Below are 18,827 nucleotides of genomic sequence, written 5' to 3' on the forward strand. Positions count from 1 at the left end.
TACTAGCCACTCAATAATATTTAGAATTACATTCACTCTGGTTGCTACAGTTTGAGCCAACCTCAAAATTCTTGTAGTCAGACTAGTGTCCTATTGACTTCTTGATTTATCTCAAAACTTCATTAATTAATATATTAATCTTATTATATGCAAGTCAAATTTAGTGTATAGGATTCATTTTGTGAATGCTTCATGCATTTTTATGGAATTTTTTCAGGTGAACGCAAATTTTCATGTGATGGATTTATGAAATTATTAACCACAACACAACATGTATAAAAATACAATTAGTATTTTCAGGAACCAAGTTAAGTCAAGCTCTTCTCTTCATCCCACGACAAGGTTTCCTATTTTTACTTTGAGTTTTTGTCACAATGATGCATAGACTGTTGTACTACTAGCCTGCATCAGTTGTTTTGGGGGGGGGGGGGTAGATATAAAAACAATTGCGCTTTCTGCAATGTCTGAATCACAAAATAGGAGTCTTTTTGTTATGTAGCCCATTAATCAGGGTGAAACCATATGTTAACTAATATATTTATCTCTCTCTCTCTAATTTGTTAACATTATACAGGATGTTAACAGTGAAGGAGCATTATTTTACTGGAACAACTGAAAATACCCATCTTTTGTATACATGCTGTATACTTGGATTGCACCTTTTGCTCTTAATGAAATTTTATTCTTATAAAAAAAATCCTATTGGTAATGCACGGGGCACAACTCAGAAAGCACATTGATGCCACCCTAGGCAGTCGAAATCTACGGGAGGCAGTAAAACTTCCCACAGGGGACGATTTAAATGAGTGGCTTTCTGTCAACAGTAATTATCCCCCCCCTCTCTCTCTCTCTCTCTCTCTCTCTCTCATGCATTTTAGAAAAGTAGCCTGTGAAAGTTTATGGTCGTTTCTCTTTTGTTTTATTATCATATACTTGTCAATCTTGAAGTTTAGTGCAATCTTTGTAATGTTCTTTCCTTAGCTATTGTACATTTAAATTTTACTACAGCTCGAGATCCAAATCTTAATGTGATTTTTTTAACTTCAGCTGTTGATTTCTTTTACCAAGTAAATTTGCTATTTGGTACCCTCACAGAGTTATGTACCAACGAGCATGGAGAAGTAAGAATGGGAATAATCTATAGAGATTTACTTAAAAAATGAGAAAGTGACGAAGTGTAGTATTAAGGATAGAGGTTAGACTAAGAAAGCTTAAGGAATAAAAATAAAATGTAGAGTGAGAATTGGAGGAAAAAGAAAATAAAGGCCGAATGAACATAGATTTATAGATTTTCTTCTAAATTGTATTGTCATATAGTAGAGATAATTAATCATGAAAATCTCAACTTGAACTATTCTTGTTCAATGCTAGCTTCAATGTCCAGTTTTTTGTTTGTCTTTCAAAAAAATGAACCTTCATGTCTTTGTAAAGTAACTCACCTGCTTTAGTAATGGTTAGCCATTTCACTCTTACATTAGGCATCGGACAGCACGAATGTTCTGACCTCATGCGAAAGATAAGAGTTTATGATCAGCGGGGTGATATGGCCATTCAAGCTTGGGTTGAGCAGGAGTAACGTGAGTTATATATCTTTGTGCTCATCATCTTTCTCGATCAAAGGTGATATATAGAACTGTGTGTGCCAATGTCGATGAAAAGTCCCACTTAAATAGAGGTGTGAAAATTAATAGCAGTTATTTTAGTGACAGTAGTCCTCAAATCTATTATAACAGTGATGTTTATCTATTATTTAATGAGTAGCTCAGCTTGTACTTGATACGAGTATAATGCACCACCCCAGTGTATAAATACATTTGAGTTTGATTGAATTGACACTTGAAGAAATTATTGAATTGGATTGAATGGTCTCAAATATATTTGTTGATGTATGGATAATTAGTTGATTATGTGAATTAGGCACATTTGAATGAATGAAGGAAAAATTGTAAATTTTTAGGCTTTGGGAACAACCAAAAAGAGACCCAGTAAGAATACTGGATAATTAATACTAGAATTTTTAGGCTTTTGCAACGATTTTTCAATCATTGGAAAATCTATTAAAACCGCTTTTTCAATTGTGACAATTAAAAAATTGCTGGTGAAACTTTTTCCAGTGATTTCATAATCGCCACCACTGACTTATCAAATCAGAAAATTTAATGGCGTCAATTATGAAAATGCTAGTAAAATTTTTACCAATGCTAGGAATAGTGTTTTTGGATTTATAATACAATACTAGCGATTTTGTAATCGCCGCTATTAAATTTTTTGGTTATATAACCTATTAACGGCAATTACGAAATCGTTTCGAAAAGTTCTACCAACGATTAAAAAATCAATGGTATTGTGTTATAAAAAAAAAAAAAATTAATAGCGGCGATTACAAAATTGCTGGTACAAATTTTCCCAGCGATTTTATAATCACCGCTAAAAGGTTATATATTATGTAATAGCGGCGATTACAAAATCTCTGGTTAAAAAATCGATGGGAATATTGTTTTCGGTTTTATAACAAAATCCCAATGGCTTTTTAATCGCTACTAAAACTTTTCCCAGAGATTTTGTAATCGCCGCTAATAGGTTATAAAACTAAAAAATTTAATAGCAACGATTGTGAAATCGCTGGTAAAAGTTTTAGCAGCTATTAAAAAATCACTAGAAGTAATATTTTCGGTTTTCTAACCTATTAGCGGTGATTATAAAATTGCCAATAAATGTAAAATAATAGTGGCAATTTTTTACTTTTGCTGCAGTAGATCAGAAGTAAAGGAATAGTATTGGCGAACTTGCAGCGAGTTGAAAATGGCTGGGATTGGTATTTAGTGGCAATTTTTGGACTTCTCCTAGAGATTATAAATTGCTAGGAAAATTGACTTCTGTTGTAGTGAAACAAAAAGACCAAGATGCTTTAATTAAGCTTCTGTATATTGCCTTGCAATTACAAGATATCATTCAACAGAGGACAGTGAAGATCCATACATAGTCCAGCAAATGCAGTTGCCATGTGACTGACTATCTTAGGGATGATCTCTGGGGAACAAGATTTCATACGAGTAATCACGAGAAAAGACTTTTACCATTTCATATTGAATGTAAATCTTCAGCTGATCCTATCAACCATCAGCAAAAGCAGCTTCTCAACGTGAAAAAGGTGTTTCCGAACAAGATACACATAGAGAGTATAGAGTAACGCAGCCAATGTCACCACCAAAAAGGATAACAAAATCAACTTCCAGAAATCCTGAAAAACAAGGCAATAACACAAATGGAGTCAAAGTTAATCCCAAGCATCAAGGAAGCTTCTATTATCTTACATGCTGCAAAAAGTCCGATGAACATACACATGAAACACTTCTCACATCCTATTTCCACTAGGACCGAGAATCAAAAAGAGTGCTGGATATATGTGATAGTAAGACATGAGAAATTTGCTAATAAACGAGTACTGCATTATCAGAGTGCACTGCACATACATTGATAGAATGAATAAATTGCCTTGTAGAGAAACTGAGACAGAAAATCAGATCCCACAAAAGCCAAAAGATTCACACCAATGCTAATAGCCTGGCTGACTCAGAGGAAACAAATTATAATCTCTCTCACTTCACACACAGACACAACCCGCACTCTTAGATGGAAAGGATGTTTTTAAGTGCTTATTGAGGAGAAGCATGAAATGACCATACATGCCATGCCCCCTTCAAATGCTATGTTGCGCACTCCGGCCGTCCAAAAATCACACAAGACAATATTTAAGTGGTTCAACAAATTGCCTACGTCCACTGGAACTTCTTTTATAGAATTTGTACGAGATTTACAAAAACTCTACAAATTTCTATCTCTCTCTCACTTACTCTCTTTCTCTCTTATTTCTTCCCCAATGCCTTTTTACAACGAAGCTCTCTCATATTTATAGGAGAGAGCAGCCTACAATTTATTTCGGTACAACAATTTGTTGCAGAAATTGTGTGGGTGATTTGGTGGCTGCAGTTGGTGCCTAATACAACAAAACACCAAATGGTGCATGTGCAGTAGCTATACATCATTTGCATTCACACTTGGGTTGATTCAACAATTACCCCATCCGCCCAAGTGTGCCATACCAGGTTGCTTGCAAACTAATTCATTTTTTAAATGAATGCACCTCTTTCTTTGACATGAGAGATTTCTGCTATCAAATGCATCTGCAGGTACGTCTTCAAATGGATGTCCAAATGCCTCTCTAAATGCAACTTCAAATGCATCAGCATTGTCTACATCCATGGAGCTTGAAAGGGATTTTCTCTAGAGGAGATTTACAAGTGCTTAACTGCACAATCTCAACTCTCTGGGATTCTTTTTTTCGTTCGAGTCCATGAGTACGCACTCATGTGCACCTTGAGCAAATTGAGTTTCGTTCGAGCCACAACCGAGCGAACAATCTACCTGGTGCCTTTACAACTTTCAAACCAGGTTCCATAATCCTACAATCACACCAATCTCCAACTTGGAGACTGGTTCTCAACATTCTAGCCTTTATCTCTAGCATGATCTCTTATCATCTTTGCAATTTTACAGCTCATGTTTTCAAATTAGAAGACTAACTAAAGTGATGCATAATTTTAGTTCATCACGTACAGTACCCTTAATCAACACATCTATATAGGGCAACACATCTCCCACTGCACTGGGAATCAATGGTCTCGCACAGATCTTGACACATATCAGAGAACCTGTTGCTGAGGTCTCCATCTCTGATCTAGGTGATTGACTCCACATCCTGCTGCTAATATATCCTATCTTCAGTCGATGTGCCCATCTTGTGTGCAGTCTCTGCTAACTTCGACTTGCATAAATTTCACTCTTGCAAGATTTTCTTCATACCGTAGTTCACTACCTTCATTCAATAGGATATAGTTTACGGTAGTAACTACCATGGAGGTCTGATCGTCTTGGCAGTCATGCAATCATCAACTTTAGGTGCAGATGTCTCTAGAACATCTGACGTTTTGTTCCCATCTCTCACACCTTTACTTCATGTCGTGGTTTAGAGAGATTTCTTCAGGTTTAGATGAGGAAAAATAAAACTGAGTTGCTTTTACTTCCTCATCTAATTCACACGACCATTACCACGAGCCAAGACCAATTAATCATTCATGACCTTCCACGTCTTTTTGAGAAAATACTATTGAATGACTGCTGTCTTCAAGCTATCTTTAACAGCATTGTGCACTGCAAGAAATGCAACGCCATGTATTTCTTCAGTCACCATATTTACAACATCATTCTCAATTTTCTCCTAATTTTAGCAGTCTCTTGTGGCCTGTCTTGCCACAATTTCTAACGAATCATCTGTCGAATAGATTTTGACTTGCCTCTGTCCTTACTATCAACATTCAAGACCAACAACTCGAGATCTTGTTAGAATCTCTTCTGCGCACCTCCTCATCTAGGATAATAACTCTTACATTAAGAAACTTCAACTTCGACTTCGACTTCTTTTCAGAATTACTCATAGCCATTCTCATGACCTCCCAACTTTTTGACCACAACGTCAAATACTATTGGGCAACAATAGTACCTTCTGCCTTTTCTGAAATTGAACTGTTTCTTCATCTACACTTTATTATTTGCAACTGGCTTTTCAAAGAAAGCCACAATGAGATTCGTTGCGGTTCTCCTTTTAATAACATTATGCTCCATGAGTTGTATGACTGCAAAAAACCTGCTGATATAACAAGTTAATCAGCATCGTCCAATGATCTGAAGTTTGCTCCTCAAACTTCATGATCCCAACTGGCTTAAATCAAGCCCAAACGAATTGAGTTCGGCAACATTGAACTCCAACTGGCTGAGATCAAGCCTAAAAACCAATGAGTCTGGCACGACTCCAACTGGCTGAGATTAAGCCCAAAACAAATGAGTCCATCACGACTCCAACTGGTTGCGATCAAGCCAAAAACAAATGAGTCTGTCACGACTCCAACTGGCTGTGATCAAGCCCAAAACAAATGAGTCCATCACGACTCCAACTGGTTGCGATCAAGCCAAAAACAAATGAGTCTGCCACGACTCCAACTGGCTGCGATCAAGCCCAAAACAAATGAATCCATCACGACTCCAATTGGCTACGATCAAGCCCACAATTGATCTGCAACTATGGACGGTTCAGATCGAAAGTACCGATGACAAATCTCAACATTCTCACCGTACCGATGAGTCCGGAATGATACAAATAGTTTGTCAGCACTATTTGATCATCGCGATTGAACTCCAACTGGCGTTGATCTAGCCCAAAATGATCTGCAACTCGTGGATAGTTCAGATCGAATGTACCGATGGCGAATCTCAACATTTCCACTGTACGTATGAGTCCAGAATGATCCAAATAGTTTGTCAATACTATTTGATTATCGCAATTAAACTCCAACTGGCGTTGATCTAGCCCAAAATAATTTGCAACTCGTAGACGGTTCAGATCGAATGTACCGATGACAAATCTCAACATTCCCACCGTACAGATGAGTCTGGAATGATCAAAATAGTTTGTCAACACTATTTGATCATCGCAATTGAATTCCAACTGGCGTAAATCTAGCCCAAAATGATCTACAACACGTGCACCGTTCAGATCGAATATACCGATGGTGAATCTCAAATTCCCACCGTACAGATGAGTCCAGAATGATCCAAATAGTTGGAAAGCGCTATTTGATTGTTAAAACCGGACTCCGAATGGCTTAGATTTAACCTAACAAAGATTTGAAAAACGGACGGTCCAGATCATTTGGCGCGTAAGACGCATGTGCAGTAGTGGCGTCTGTGGCGCATGTAGTACACGCGCTGTTGCTGTTTGGTGCGTGGGTGTGCGTCTGACGCGTGAAGGACACGCGCGGAACACGTCTAGGGCACATGGGGGCGCGTGGGTACGTGAGAGGCACGCGTCTTCAACCTCCGGGTGCGTGGCGGCGAGTGGGGGCGCGTGGAGCGTGTGTGGCACTCGTCTTCAACCTCCAGATGCGCGTGGAGCGAGTGGATGCACGCGCCGATCTTCTAGGGGAGCGTGTGGACTCCTCTGACCTCTGTTTTCAATTCCGTTTGCGGCAATGGATTCATCTCGACGTAAGGAACACCCTGGAGTTGTCAAAAATTGATTTTGACCAACTTGAATTTTCGGACAGCTCAAACCAAAGCTCTGATACCAATTATTGCGCACTCCGGCCGTCCAAAAATCACACAAGACAATATTTAAGTGGTTCAGCATATTGCCTACGTCCACTGGAGCCTCTTTTAAAGAATTTATACGAGATTTACAAAAACTCTACAAATTTCTATCTCTCTCTCACGTACTCTCTTTCTCTCTTGTTTCTCCCTCACTGCCTTTTTACAACTGAGCTCTCTCTAATTTATAGGAGAGAGCAGCCTACAATTTATTTCAGTGCAGCAATTTGTTGCAGAAATCGTGTGGGTGATTTGGTAGCTGCAGTTGGTGTCTAATACAACAAAACACCAAACGGTGCATATGCAGCAGCTATACATCATTTGCATTCACACTTGGGTTGATTCAACATGCTATTCTATAAAGTAATGAGCCAAAACTAAGTTCTAATTAAGGTCACCTTTGGATTCGAGATAATGATTCCCATGACATAAGACATCAAATCCAGAGTAGACTGCAGCGAGTTCTGAACACCTCCCACAACACAACGATCAGATTCAGGAACATGATCCTACAGGGGAAAAGGAAAATGAGCGAGAAGACTTGAGTTGAAATTATCAGGAAGAGAATAACAGGATATGTTAAAAAGCGTTGACAAAAATGCAGAAGTAACTGGCAACTCATCAAGAGGAGGAAATGTAAACAATGTTTTATAAGGGGTATAGTACTGGCTTTATCTTTGGCTTTTTTCCTACCTGCATTTGTTGGATTACAGCCAAGTCAAACGTCCACAATCCAAGCCGAGATGTTGCTACTCCAGCCATCAGCAAATATGCAGATAAAGTGCTTTTATGGACCAATATTGAGGCAACACATATTAGGAGGAAGATCCACTGCGTGAAAATTACAGGAACACCTTAAAACTCAAAGGTCAAATGGGAAGTAACTACAACAAAGAAATGGCCTATGATATAACTGAAACTCTTTGAAATAGTCGCTATTTTAAAATGGAACGTAGGTGATGATTACACGGGCATGTTATTTAAATATAATTAATAATAGTAAATGTATTTCTAATTATTGAATGACTTGTCGATTTCCCTACTGAAGTTTTTACCTGAGACCATATAGACCAGAGTCCAGTTCTAAGTGTTGAAATCCGACTCTGTATGACTGGGTACACAAATGTTGCACCTATTCCAATCACGGCACTTATTCCGCGTCCTATCCCAATAACAAATGCAGGTACACCTTCCCATTCTAAAGCAGCTGTCATCAAAGTCCCAAAGCTGGGAAGTTAAAATCAGTCAGTGTTTATTCAATGCTTAAGATCCAGAAGCTAAGGCTCAGGACACAATGATAAAAATATACATGAGACTCGAAAGAGGAACTTTTATATGCCGTAAGGTATATTTGAAAGCAATTTGAAGAAAAAAGTAAAGCTGGAAAGTTATACATTTCCTTGAACTTGCTTCCAAAAAAATCCCACAACATAGTTATTTGTAAATATATTCATGTAGAAGTTGCTGATGGGTTATCACCTGAGGACGGTGAAATATAACAGAGCCAGAGCCACTCCAGGGAGCACAACATCTTGTTGCAAATAAACTTTCCCTGCATCCAACCAAGGGATCCATTCAAATATATTCATTAGCCAGGTTTTTTGTGTTAATGCAGAATTGCCTTCATCATGAGAAAGCATGCTTTCCTTCTCCTTGGAAGTTGATGAACTCTCTCCCACAACACTTGAGGAAAGTCTTGAGATCCTCCTTTGGCTGCTTTCACCTAAAGCTGGTATCCCATTATATACAGAGATAAAAAGCCAATATTCTACCCAAACAGATATAGCATTCCATAGTGCCAAAGTCACAGCAGATGCTGTTAGCGATACGAAGCTGATAATGAAGCCAGTTATAACAGGAGCAATTAGCTTGCTTATTAAATCAATTCGTCTGATAATTGAGTTGATCTTAGTCAAATTTTCTGGAGGATGACCTTCTGATATCACGACCACCCTGTACATCGGAAATATATAGTTTAATCACTATAGAGGTATGAGCCTTTTGCCACATGACTAATTTCTTATGTGTTCAGGAGCCACAAAGAAAAAACTTCAAAAAAATAGATAATAGAGATGTAACATCAAGTTATCAACAGTAAAATGGTTAAAATGGGATGGATCGGTTGATCTAAAATGATGAATCTATTTTTACTTTTTCCTTCATCCTCACAATGGGCAATCAAATCAGTATACAGACACAAGCTTAATGAGGGTTCCAAAAAAACGAGAATGTTTTAAACTGGCATACCATTGAAAGTAGAGTTACGCAATAGTCTATTTTGACACTAGTAATTCCGACCACCAGCAGTGATACACATTTCAACTAGAGTTACACAATAGTCTCTTTTGACACTAGTAATTCTCAAATAATTTTGTACTTTAAAGCCTATATGAAATTACCATTCCCTTTCAATCAAAATGGTACCAGCAAGAGTTGAAAGCACTGCAACTGCTCCAGAGATGTTGGTTAGTACCACAAGTGAGATGAATGCTGTAAAATTCGAGGACTTCAAGGTTGAGAATTCCACTAATGCTATCACTGTAGCTCCAGCAATTATGAAAGAGAGGTTCTGCGCTATCAACCAAAGTCGGAGAACCTGCCAATAGAAAATTAAGACATAAATTTATATATTAATGATATAGATTTTTACTAACAGACAATTCAACCTGCATATCTGTATAAACCCATATAAATCACCAAGTTTAAACTATTGAGTTTCTTCATGTCAAATCCCTTAACAAAGACAAGTTCGTTCAAGCAAATGAAATGGTGGACAGCTTATATGGCTTATTTGTTCTGTTTATTTGTTAAAAATTCTATTTCATAAGGGATAAGCAAATTATTCAAGGATGATAGGAGGATTCAACCCTAGTGTCTAAGAAGCATTGAGAAGAAATCAGTGTAATTTAAAGATGCTACGAATTAATAAATTGAAGCTTAAGACCTGGAGATTGTCTCTGACCCACCCACTTTTCTCCCTTCTCACTCAGAACTTTGATAATCAAGTCCACCCAGTAATCATGAAGAGCGTTGATGATCAAGGATTAAAATGAATATGATAATCCACCCCACCTAAGAAATTATCCACTAACACATTTTCATGTGCTGCAATAACATAAAGAGCTGGAAAGGAGCGTCTGAAAGGTATTGTAAGCAGACTAAATATGCCAAAAAGGAGCTTGCAAACCATCTCAAATAACCTTATTGAAGTTAGTGAATTGTTAAGAAGAACTAAACTAGTTGGAATTTTGCGCTGAGGGCGAAGAGAATCCATAAACAATTTTCACTGTGCCTGTTCAAGCATAAAATATTGTGTTTTATTTATGTTCAGCAATCACAAATCACAACTCTTAATTCATTTTCAAATTTCCAAATAACAGATGGTGAGCAAACCTTCACATATGTCAACCTATCCACCCATTGTCCGACAATGGGACCAAAGAGTGCAGTAGAGGCAGATTCTACCACACCATAGATAGCAGCAAATAGTAAAGAGTCAGGCCAAATGCTGATCATGTATAAACCAACCGAAAATTCCCACATCCTGCAAACAGGAGAGACCTCAATAACAACTTAATCCCAAACAGTAGATATAGGGGAAGCATCAGGGGGTGAAAAGCAACCCAATTTGTCATTGTTGAACAAGGATAAGCAGAGTATCAAAAGACTATGGCCTTCATCGTCCATGAAGTCAGTGTGCCTGAACAGATTATAAGGTTTATAATCCATGAATTCTGGTTGATCTCTACGACAAATGTGTAGGGGAAAAATAAATTCGGGTTGACTTTTTGGACAAATGTTATATGCGGCTGCTGATGAAGGACTTAGAAGATTTCGGCATTCTGTCCATGATTACGTCTCTGTCTTTTTGTTATTTAGTTAAGGTTATTTGCATCATTTGATTTTGACCGAGTCTATGCCACTTGCTTCAGGTGGGTTTAGACAAAGTCTGAGGTAGTGGGTCAGTAACGTCACGTTTATTTTCACAAAATTTTATCTTATCTCTAATCATTATAATTTTTTTAAATTTTCATATAAAATAAAATAAATAATTTAATTTTTTTAAATTTTAATATAAAAATAATATATTTTAATAATATTTTATTCAACTTATCTCAATTTATCTTATATCATCTTAGAAAATAAACTAAGCCTAGATTAGAAGTGGGTTAGTTACTTTTTAAGTGGAGTATGGCAGAAGTGGGATTATACTATCGTAATCATGTCTTGTAGTACCAGTAGTAGGTCAGTTTCTTTCTATCTATTTAAATTCTAGAAGTGCATCGATAGAAGTCAGTGAATATTTTATCCAAACAATGAGCGCAATTGCATGATTGTGGAGGTCAAAGCATCTCGAATAGCCTACTTGTTTTACATTTTCAGTTTACTCATTTCTTAACCATAACAAGAAATCGCTTTAAACAGTAAATTAATTAGTATAAAGGGAAAAAGGGCAAAAGCTATGCATAATCAATGTTAGAATGGCCTAATCTCTAAAACCCACTCAGATTTGAAAAAAAAAATCTACACTTTTGGGAAAATATAAGAGAAAATAATCAGTATACTTTATGCTGTAATTATTAAATCTTATAGACGAAAAAATTGCCACACGGAATAAATAAATTAAAAAAAAAAACACCCTTCAGGTAACCTAACCACACATTGATATCATGAAAAACTTCAAATTCATTAACCTCAGCAAAAATTGAAAAAAGAGAGAAGAAAAAGGCAACGAAATCAATAACAATGTAAACTGATCGGTGGTCATGGCGCAAGAGACAAACCTGGCACCCCATCTGGCCAAAAAGTGGCCAACGTACAAGTAAGTTAAAAGAGAATTACGAAGAGAATCGTCCTGAGAAGAGGGTTGTTGATCTTGCTGGCCAAGAGGCGGCTCTCTCACCATCACTTCTATCTAAGCAGACTCTTTCTTTCTACCTCGGATTATGTTCACTCGTCAATGTCCTTCTATGGATATTATTATTATGACAACTACTATTATGGCGGCGATGGAGATCATGAATGCGAGTTGTATATCATCAGCCCTATTTTGATTATTATGATAACGACGATAATGATATGACTGCAGGTATTCATCATCATCATCATTAAAGCAGCGGCTAAATTCTTGTGAGTTAAAGAAGTTCAGACGGTGCAATCCATCTACAAGGGCGCCCCTCCTCTTTCCTTTTAGAGAAATACTACACATCATCCCACACCACACATTTTATATATTAAAAATATTATTTTTTATTTATTTTTTATTTTTTATTTTTTATTTCATTTTATTCTTATTAAACTAATTAAATTATTCTATTTATCATCCACACACTATATATTTATTATAGAAAAAATAAAAAAAAATAAATAAATAAATATAATATGTGAAGTGTGAGGATGACAAGAAAAATTTTCCTTTCATATATGTTAAATTATATGAAATGATACATGCATGATGCATGCATACAACATAATTATCTTTACAATTTTTTTTTATAATTTTGTATAAAATAGGAGAGTATATTATTTTATTAGGTTTTGTAAAATAATACTAAGAAGATATTTCCGAGTGACTTTTTTATAAAATAAAAATAAAAATAAAAATAAAAATTATAAATAATAAAGGGAAGTGCCTTTACAACAGCTGATAACAATAAAATATTAAAGTTAAGGGCCCGACCAAACACGTACCATGTGAGTGCTGAATCTTAAAACAAGACCTTTCAAACCACTTAGGGGGGGAGGATGTTGACAGAAAATAAAACTTTGTTACGTCAAGTTTGGCTAAATACTTTTTTGATACAAGCTTTAATGAGACAAAATTAAGGTTTGCAATTTGCATCCTCTTATATTTGGAAAGGAATATAGGAGACAAAAAAGAACCTACTATAGAGATATAAGATAGATAGTGGGGGATGGGAAGTCCATAAATATATGGACTGATTTCTGGTTGCCAAATCATAAATTGATACCATCTCAGTCCAATGCACCTGTCGATCAAGAAAATGTGTTTTGGCAAGTCTTATTGATGCTAATACCAAGTGGTGGAATATGGACGAGGTAAAAAGAACTCTACCTCCTCATAAAGTAGAAAAGGTGTTGATGATCTTACTCAGCTAAGAAAATAGGCCAATTGTCTTATTTGGGAACATGAAAAGTATGGAAACTTTAGTGTAAAGAGTGCATATAGATTCTTTAATTCAATTGGCCAACTAGGATAGGTAGGTGAATGTCCTAATGCTGAGGAAGAGAACAAGATTTGGAAGAAGATCTGGAAGATGAAAATACCCAACAAAATTAAAGTGTTTGCTTGGAAGGACTACAAGGACAGCATGCCAACACTGAAAAATTTAAGTATCGAAGTGTGATTTAGGAGGCCTCTTGTCAGTGGTGTAATTAGAAGGAGGAAGATGTTAGTCATGCTCTTATTTATAGTCCTTTAATTAGAGAGTGTTGTGTAAACAGTTTCCCTACCTGCTAGCTGCTGAAGAACAGGTTGATTTCTGCAGATAGTAAGAAAAGTGCTGCACATGGAATTCAAGGGGAGTTAGAAAAGTTTTTTCTAATGGCTTGGGGTATGTGGTCTAGGAGGAACCAAAATCTGTATGAAGGTAAAACTCTAAGGCCTAAGAAAGCAGTCAAGTATGCTTTATCTTTTTCTAAGGAATACAAGGAAGTTCATGACTCTCACAAGCAGGACATGCAGGCAAGATGTTGCTGGCTTCCATCTCCTACTGGGACTTTCAAATTAAATGTTGATGGAGCTAATTTTGATTATCAGTGTAGTGCGGGTCTGAGAATTATTTTAAGGAATGATAAGGGTGGGGTCATCCTCTCTACTAGTAAGAAAGAAATGGAGGTAAATGATCATTTGGAGATAGAAATACTAGCTATTTTTAGAGGCTTACATGGACTTCTCATTGAAAGTGATTCACTTGTTATGACTAAAGAAAAATCTAGTTGCAAGTTTAACTGTGCACTAATATGTATACTAATATAATGTGATTGATCAAAAAATAAATTTTATTAAAAATAATTTTAATTTTAATTTTGAATATGAAAGAATCAGTATTGATATATAAATTAGTATGAAACTTTACTTATACGTAACAAAACTCTATATTTAATGAGATTCTTACTGAATAAGAGTTTATGTCATTATTGGGCAATCTGGTTTATGAAATAAGGCAACTGATGAAGACTTGAAGTATTCCCCGAAATGTTCTATCAAACATACTAGATGTATGACAAACGAAGCAGCTCACAGTTTGGCAAGATATGCATGTCATCTTGAAGACTCAATTATTTGGTGGAATTCTTATCCTAAATGTACCGCTCAAATCATTTGGACTGAGTCTTTGATGTAAATGTAGTTAGTTCTTGAATAAAAATGCTATCTTGATATCCAATAAAAAGAGGAAACCAATTTAAATTTATTATGAATCGTTTGATTTATTGAACCGGTCCTACCCAGTTTCGATTTTTCGAGCCTTGCCTGCTACTCCTGTTGTGTCCCGGTATATTACTAACCTCCTTGTCCGCGCCCATTCCCTAGCGAGACAGACGGACTGGGCAGGCAAGTCCGGGAGACCTACCCTGCACCCCGAATTCTAATCAAGCACAAAAGCCACGAACTACAGATATTTTGGTGCACCTTAATGCCTAGCATTGTATGCATTAGTTAAGTAGGGGCTCATTTATTACGTGGTAAAATATTGAGTGGAGGAAAATAGACAAAGCTGCAAAGGGCCTGAAAGATAAAAAGAACTAGACAAATTGGTTTTTGATGATGACATGCAATTGTACAGTACAATATGTGGGAAAAAACAAATATAAAAACAATCGAACAGAAAAGTACAAAATCTCGTAGAGGTTCAAGTTGAACGGAGAACGGCACAGCTCCAGACAGACCCTACAGAACCAAAAGAAGAAAAAAAATTATATTATTCAGCCGAGAAATGCTTAACTGAACAGAAGTTATAAGCGATTAACTCACCCCCCATCTAACTACATTTTTTTTTTCATGAGTAATAAACTCCATTAAAAAGCTTAATAGACGTAACCCAGATACCCCCATCTAATGATATTTAAGGGCACAAACACGCATTCCACCAACAATATGGCAATCCATGACTTCTCTGACTAACTACAACACTACTGAATATGTAGAACAAATGGTTTTGAGCCCAAAGACTTCAATCTACTCGAGCCTTTCATCTGTTCTACTCGTACAAACTATTGTGTTTTCCTTTTTGTCGAAATACAAACAGTAAATCACAGCTTATCATTAGGGCACTGCTATTCTAAATTCTCTGTCAACCTATTTTCATTTGAGTTGAGCACAGACATCCGTATGTCCCTTCGTTTACCATTTTTGTTTTCATTTTCACCTTCCTGGTGTCAGTGTAGTTGGTCAACCAACCTACTCTGCTCACTCATCAAGTCCCGCTCCACTATCTCGCCCTTCACATGAAAGCATTTCTTTATAAATCTACCCATCTTCAGCAATTCTATCTCACAATCATCCTTTTACATGTATGTTCATTGCAGTAATGAACTATTAATTAACTTCTCAGCATTTCTACCATAAACAGGGCTTCTCTTATAGCTAAGATATATCCAGTCTCATGTAGAAAAGGAAAGCTTTAATTGATCATTACAACATATATAGAACACTTGACTGGATCAGTAATTAGAAGGAAACACTAGACTGGATCAGTAATTAGAAGGAAACATGCCTCAAATTTGGTCAAGAGTTTTCAAAATTCAAACCCAATTCCAATTAGGGATATATAACCTTTGAGAACCCCCCACCACATAATGATCTCAATGAACATATTCAACTACTCTGTGATTTGTGAACCTGGGAGGCACATTATGTCAACTATGATATATACAGGGAAGTGCATTGCCAAATTCATTCGCTAAAGTATCCAAGCTATAACTTTTTACCATGCCATTTCAACTAAATTGTAACATCAGTGGGGTAAGAGAGGTTTAGTTAATGATAGATGATTACGGGAAACAAAGAGAAAAAAAAAAAAAGTTAACAAAATTTTCATGAGAACCTAAATTCAGGAAATCAATTTGTCGGAAATAGATCACACTTAAGTTATTTTTAATACAGGGCACTTGAAATCCAATTGCAGCAAAATCAAATATTTGTCCAGTTGCCCAATTAAGTAAACCAGCTTAACAATCCAAGTGCCCAACAAAATGTTCTGCGGTATGACAGTCTCATTATATCCATATTGCACTTTAAGGAAGAATATTGCAACATGTGAGTTTATACTTAAATCTTCCCACCTAGAACAAGGAAACTTGCCCCATCAAGATCTACCACTACAAATTTGCATGAGGACGTTTCTCAGGGGGAATCCTGAGAATAACCATTTCTTTGGACAAGTTGCCTCTGACAACTGAACATTAGAGAAAAAGGGGCAAAGCTTCAATGTTTTCAGCTGATACCATAAAAGAGGTGAGGTACAAGCATGTGAATCTATTAGAACCCAACAAAAGCTTATCCATTTGAGGAGTAATATGAGAAAAAGTTAAAACAACTGACTGAATTTCAGGTAGAAAAGGCATGCTAGTCAAACACAGAACCTTACGCACAACTTACTGCCAAATATTTACATATTTGCATGTGATTCCGCAACAATGATTCTAACCAAATCAGACACAAAAGCATATTAAGTGACAGCTGACAAACCAAGATAAACTAGTGATTTTTCTACAAGATTATATTATCACTTTACCTAATAAAGTACAAAGACACGAGAGAAATTTAAAACAATAAGACCGATAGCAATAGGGACACCAACTCACATTAGCTTGCTTTGGACATGGAGCATCATAGGGTCCATTTAAGAATCAACCTTTAATTCATCTGAATCTGAATCACTGGCATTATAACCTACGATATGCCATCATACCAGCAGATAACTTATTAAAACACACACACAAAAACAACAACAGAGATAAGAAAAAGGGGAGAGACGGAAGTTCAACCTGGGCGCTTATCACTAACTTTCCAAACCGAAGAGCGAGTTCTCGATGCCCTTGTTATCCAAACTCTTCCCTGCAATTCCGAGAAATCAGACAATTCTTGGAGTGGAAAATGCTAGTTAGCATAACATTGACAACCTTTTGACTGGATTTTAAAATTTTCTTATTATTTTTCTTCCAATATTTGAATTTTATTAATTAAAGAAAAAATCTATCCAACTGACTTTACTTCAGAAAAGAATCGAAATCTAAAGAAGAAAATAAAATTGGCAAATTCGGTCAAATGGATTGTCATTTGTTATGCACAGTAACATGATCCAGAAAGGATAATAAGTTAATCCACGGAGAGTACACGGTAGAGACTACAGTTGTAGTAAATCCAATCTCCAACAAATCATGGCTTGAAACCCATGTTACTCATCCAACAGTCTATATGTGTGCGCGCGCGTAGTAAATCCAATCTCCAACAAATCATGGCTTGAAACCCATGTCACTCATCCAACAGTCTATATGTATGCGCGCGCGCGCACACAGAGACGCAAAATTATCTAATACAGGAATCCCAACTATTCAGTTAAAGCTAACCCACCAAACCCTAAACCCCCAAAAACCAAAATAACAATAATTCTCCGAAAATAAAAACTCAGAGAAGAGGGAATAAGAGAAAGAGAATGGACCTTTTGGGCATCTCTAGGGACGCCATAACCGCTATAATACATTTGGCCCACCAATATCTGCATGTTGATATCCCCAGCTTTGGCATCCTTGAGCGTGTCCTTGAACCACCGCTTCACGCACTCCGATACCACCTCCGACAGCGGCAGCCTGTTATTGCTACTATTGCTACTATCGTTGTTGTTGCTACTCTCCATCTCCAACTGCTCACTCTCTCTGCGGCGTCGTTCCGGTGGGTCTCAGGGTTTTAGTGCGCTGCGAAGCGAACTTTGTGAGCCGGTGAAACCTGATCGGAAAAGGAACCGATTTCGCCATAGAAAAGGAGAGACAAAAGTCAGACTACTTTTTTCTTAAAAAAGAAAAAAGAAAAAAATTGCATAAGTAGAGAGAGTGCCCAAAAAACTTGATAATAAAGATAATATGCAGAGAGGAAATATGGTTGTATTGTTTAACCTTGGGAGCACTATCTGGAGAACATTTTTGGTTACAGGGAAAATTTTCTGTGAAGTGGAGGATCTTTGAAAGTTTGAGGAGGGTCTTCGAAGAAGGGGAACGGAAAGTAGAGAACTTTAATGAAAGAAATTTGGCAAAGCGCCCTTTGTTTTGAGGGAAAAAGATAAAAAGACAAAGGCACAACTACAAGAATGCATAAAACGCCGTCGTTTACTTTCCTAGTGGGAAATTTAGTTTGTGGTTGCCTTTGTTTTATCATTATTTTGGTAATTATATTTTAATATGATATTAAAATAATTGAAAATTTATTTATCATCTATTACTTATCATCCAATCATTTAATGTTATCTAAGGGGATAATGAGAATACGAAAATTAAAATGATAATGAATAGAATTTTTCTTATTAAAATTACATACATAATGAAAGAAATTGTTACGTATAATTGACTCTCATTTCTATCATTTTGTTAACGTGATTCTATCTATTTAT

At 36.5% G+C, this 18,827-nt stretch overlaps 2 protein-coding genes across 4 annotated transcripts; both read right to left on the minus strand.

Annotated features, from left to right (window-relative positions):
* Nucleotides 1–2,885: 2,885 nt before the first annotated feature.
* LOC122274983 (solute carrier family 40 member 2-like) lies at nt 2,886–12,360 on the minus strand. 2 transcript variants are annotated; one of them, XM_043083872.1, is made up of 8 exons: nt 11,985–12,360; nt 10,594–10,744; nt 9,600–9,796; nt 8,680–9,153; nt 8,256–8,427; nt 7,894–8,031; nt 7,599–7,709; nt 2,886–3,241 (listed from the first exon to the last, which is right to left on the minus strand). In XM_043083872.1, the coding sequence occupies exons 1-8, from the start codon at nt 12,104–12,106 to the stop codon at nt 3,101–3,103; spliced, it is 1,506 nt and encodes a 501-aa protein (XP_042939806.1). In that variant the 5' UTR covers nt 12,107–12,360; the 3' UTR covers nt 2,886–3,100. The 2 variants fall into 2 exon arrangements, with proteins under 2 accessions (XP_042939806.1, XP_042939807.1); XM_043083873.1 differs by lacking the exon at nt 10,594–10,744 and having other exon boundaries at nt 11,985–12,358.
* Nucleotides 12,361–14,951: 2,591 nt separating this feature from the next.
* LOC122277683 lies at nt 14,952–18,496 on the minus strand. Of its 2 annotated transcripts, XM_043087771.1 has the most exons (5): nt 18,337–18,496; nt 17,886–18,169; nt 17,212–17,281; nt 17,029–17,116; nt 14,952–15,112 (listed from the first exon to the last, which is right to left on the minus strand). In XM_043087771.1, exons 2-4 carry the CDS (start codon nt 18,078–18,080, stop codon nt 17,067–17,069), a joined length of 315 nt encoding a protein of 104 aa, XP_042943705.1. In that variant the 5' UTR covers nt 18,081–18,169; nt 18,337–18,496; the 3' UTR covers nt 14,952–15,112; nt 17,029–17,066. The 2 variants fall into 2 exon arrangements, with proteins under 2 accessions (XP_042943705.1, XP_042943706.1); XM_043087772.1 differs by lacking the exon at nt 17,029–17,116.
* Between the last annotated feature and the right edge of the window lie 331 nt (nt 18,497–18,827).

The sequence above is a fragment of the Carya illinoinensis genome, chromosome 9 (assembly GCF_018687715.1).
Source record: "Carya illinoinensis cultivar Pawnee chromosome 9, C.illinoinensisPawnee_v1, whole genome shotgun sequence".
NCBI classification, from domain to species: Eukaryota; Viridiplantae; Streptophyta; class Magnoliopsida; order Fagales; family Juglandaceae; genus Carya; species Carya illinoinensis.